Source organism: Neolamprologus brichardi, chromosome 13 (assembly GCF_056152115.1).
Source record: "Neolamprologus brichardi isolate AB-2024 chromosome 13, ASM5615211v1, whole genome shotgun sequence".
In the NCBI taxonomy this organism is placed as follows: Eukaryota; Metazoa; Chordata; class Actinopteri; order Cichliformes; family Cichlidae; genus Neolamprologus; species Neolamprologus brichardi.
Genome location: NC_142116.1, coordinates 3468983 through 3472118, shown reverse-complemented (window position 1 = coordinate 3472118; position 3136 = coordinate 3468983). Strand labels below are relative to the sequence as shown.

Below are 3136 nucleotides of genomic sequence, written 5' to 3'. Positions count from 1 at the left end.
GCAGACAGACGCTGAAGCACTTTATCCTGAAAATGCACATCTGTAAAACTTTTGTTCATTTCCAGAGCATTCTGTAAGTCACCTGGCAGAGATGAAAATGGCACACTGACACTTGTGCTGAGTGAATGTTCAAACTCAACAAGCAACCTATCTGAAGAAAACTCCCAGCACTGAGAGCAAATGAATTGTCACAAAATTTACTATTTGTATGAGGTCAAATTAGCACCTGTAATGTCTTCAGCCAGTGCATTCTCTCTTGCCTCCATGTAGACCTTCTTCAGTGGCAAATCCTTGGTTATTTGAAGAACATTTTGAAGAACAGCAGTGAAGTTTTCGCTAAAGCGGCGACAGATGTTGTCTTGGCAGGGATGCATTAAATCAACCTCATCACACAACTGGAAATGAAAAGAGCAGAATAGACAAAAGAATGACATTTTACATTGTGGATTTAAACTTTTGACATGTTTAAAGACACAGACTGGAGATAAATGTAAAGTGCTTTAACCCTTGAACAAAAATTCTAAAGATAATGAACAGATTGATTAATCAGTTAGTACAGAAAAAAATAATCAGATTTAGAGACAAAAAAATCATTAGCTGTTTCCCCAATCATCTTAACAATTCTTACCCCTGCAGATGTCCCCAGGAATGGATATCTCTTTAATAGGTCCACAGTACACATTCCTTCAGCTACCTCTCGACGTCTCCATGCAAAGGTTTTTGTCATGCGGTCTTTCACCAGTGCTGTGTCAGGATGTAGCTTCTTGTGCTGATCATTTAGCACCTTGATATGAGCATCAATGGAGGCTGCATCTTCCCCCACAAAGCACGAATCCTTTGTCAAAGCAGATATCAGTATTATCATAAGTAAAATCTGATAAGTTAATGTTACTCGAAATGCGGTAATTTGTACACCAAATGCTTTGGAAAAAAATGCAATAATGTTGAATAGGAATTGCAAGTTGAGCAGACTTTTGTTAAATCAACTGTGAAGTTCCTTTTTCTATGTTAATGTTATCTGTTAACATGTTTCTTTCAATTAATGTTTACTTTTAGCTTTACAGTGAACATAATAAGACTACATATGTTACCTTAGCTCTTAGAGGCTGAGGGTGTGAGGACTTACGAGAGAGGGCTTCAGTCTCTTCAGACAGGAGCTGCTGGATTCCTCTGTGGTCCGATGTTTCTGCGTGCGTCCAAACTTTTCTTTAACCCAGTTCACTTCTTCGTTGCTGATTAGGGGAGCCTGTTCTGCTTTGAACTTTCTCTTGAGTTGGCCGTGCCAGGTGTCCTAGTTGTTTCAAATGTATATAAGTAGTTAATTATGCTTACTTTATATTAATATAATCTATAAAAGAAACAAAAAAGGAGAGGTACTCACATAACCATTTCCGTGTACATCTCTTAAGAAAGGATACTTCACAATCTTTGATGGGCTTTGATGACCTGGATGTAGTCTGAGTGGGTTGGGTACCTGTTTCAAACATAAGAAAAACAACCCACAGCACACTGATTACTCTTATCCTTTCCTGGGGGCTTTTATGTTCTTCAATTCTTCTAATCATATTGTTATTACTGTAAATAGTATGTTATAGACCAATGTCAAATCAATGTAGCTAAAGTTGATTTTAATTTTTAAAAAATGGGCATGGACAAACAGCCACACCTCTCCCAAACTTCATTAATTAATTGACTGCAGTCCTGAATTATTAATTTACTCTTGAGCAAATTCGAAAATGAACACTTTGGATATCATAGTCCAGACAAGGTCTGGAGACACAGGATGTATGGTTTTACCACTATTGCCAGTTCATTGGAACCATGTGTCACGCCAGACTCGAACGCTGGTCTCCAGATTGGGAGGCAGATGGGCTAACCATTTGTTCTCTGCCTCTCGTACAACAGCAATATTAATATTAAGAAATTAATGTAATTATTCAGAAAGGAACCCTTACATTGTGTACTGTGACAACATTTCATAAAGAGTCCCAATTATTTTGTTTCGGTACTTCAGCGACTCTGCGGGAGAATAGAATCCTAGGCTATCTTGTCTGTTAGCTTTCACCCATGTTAAATCTAGCTCTTCGGACTTTTGCTAACTCCACTGTAAAATTACACGTTGTAATTTTTATAAAAACACAAAATCACACCCTACTTACCTCAAAACCTTTGCGCCTCGTCGTCTGACACATCAATGCCTTCTTCCATCAACTTTTTGAGGGGCTCCTCCGTCGATAACCCCTGAGAGTCATTTTCTGCGTCAACGCTAGTCAGCGCGGAGGCGGAGCACTCATCGCTGCTGGCTTTTCAGCCTTTGGGATTAATGCGCGTTGCGAACTTGACACATGAAAATACAACATTGTGGTATTAATGCGCAGTTGTTTAGAAACCGTTATGCTGTCTTGGCGAACTATATTTGTAACTTACAAAATGTAGTTTCCGTAACATAAAAATCTGCTTGACATTTTAACTTCCAAAGAACCTCGGTTTAACTTGATGTTGCAAATTCCATAAAAACCTCACAATTAATGAACAATTCTAGGATGTAGTAAAAGCGAAAAAGTAAATGGCCAAACATAACAGTAAAATGATTTCACGTTTTTGAAGGCTACAACCAAGATTTAAAACATTAAAAATTATAACTGGAACTTAATGAAATGGAAATGGACCAGTTTTTTTTAACATCATTTGGTTGTGTCTGCATGTCATTGTGTGTGTGTCTGTGTGGGTTTTTTAATATAATTTAACATAACTTACACAAAGGTAGGTTACAGATATTCTTTGCATCATAGGATAATTTACGTACAGAGGAGAGGACCAACAGATTTGATTATACCATGTAGCTTTTATGAGCACACTCACATCTCATATGAATTTTACAATTAACCAGGCCCATCCAGATTTTCCCATGCTGACCCATTACCACATTCTGCCACTGTCACTGCAGTACAGGTCAAAATGGTACAGATTTGTACTTTATATCAAATTGAACCTTTAAAGGGGCATTTCTGGACTTTTAAAGACCAGTATTGTACTTTTAAGGGAACATTTTAAAAAAAATGTACCTATAGGTACAAAAATGTTCTTCTCTCGTACCTCTATTTCTGAGAGTGAAGGATATTTGGCATGCAGCCTG

The 3136-nt window shown here is 37.7% G+C and overlaps 1 protein-coding gene across 1 annotated transcript; it reads right to left on the bottom strand.

The window, feature by feature from the left end:
• Positions 1 to 200: 200 nt before the first annotated feature.
• On the bottom strand, positions 201 to 2300 carry LOC148099888 (sterile alpha motif domain-containing protein 3-like). Its single transcript, XM_087850495.1, has 5 exons — positions 2160 to 2300; positions 1382 to 1474; positions 1127 to 1291; positions 629 to 835; positions 201 to 395 (listed from the first exon to the last, which is right to left on the bottom strand). The coding sequence occupies exons 1-5, from the start codon at positions 2190 to 2192 to the stop codon at positions 201 to 203; spliced, it is 693 nt and encodes a 230-aa protein (XP_087706621.1). The 5' UTR covers positions 2193 to 2300.
• Positions 2301 to 3136: the final 836 nt, after the last annotated feature.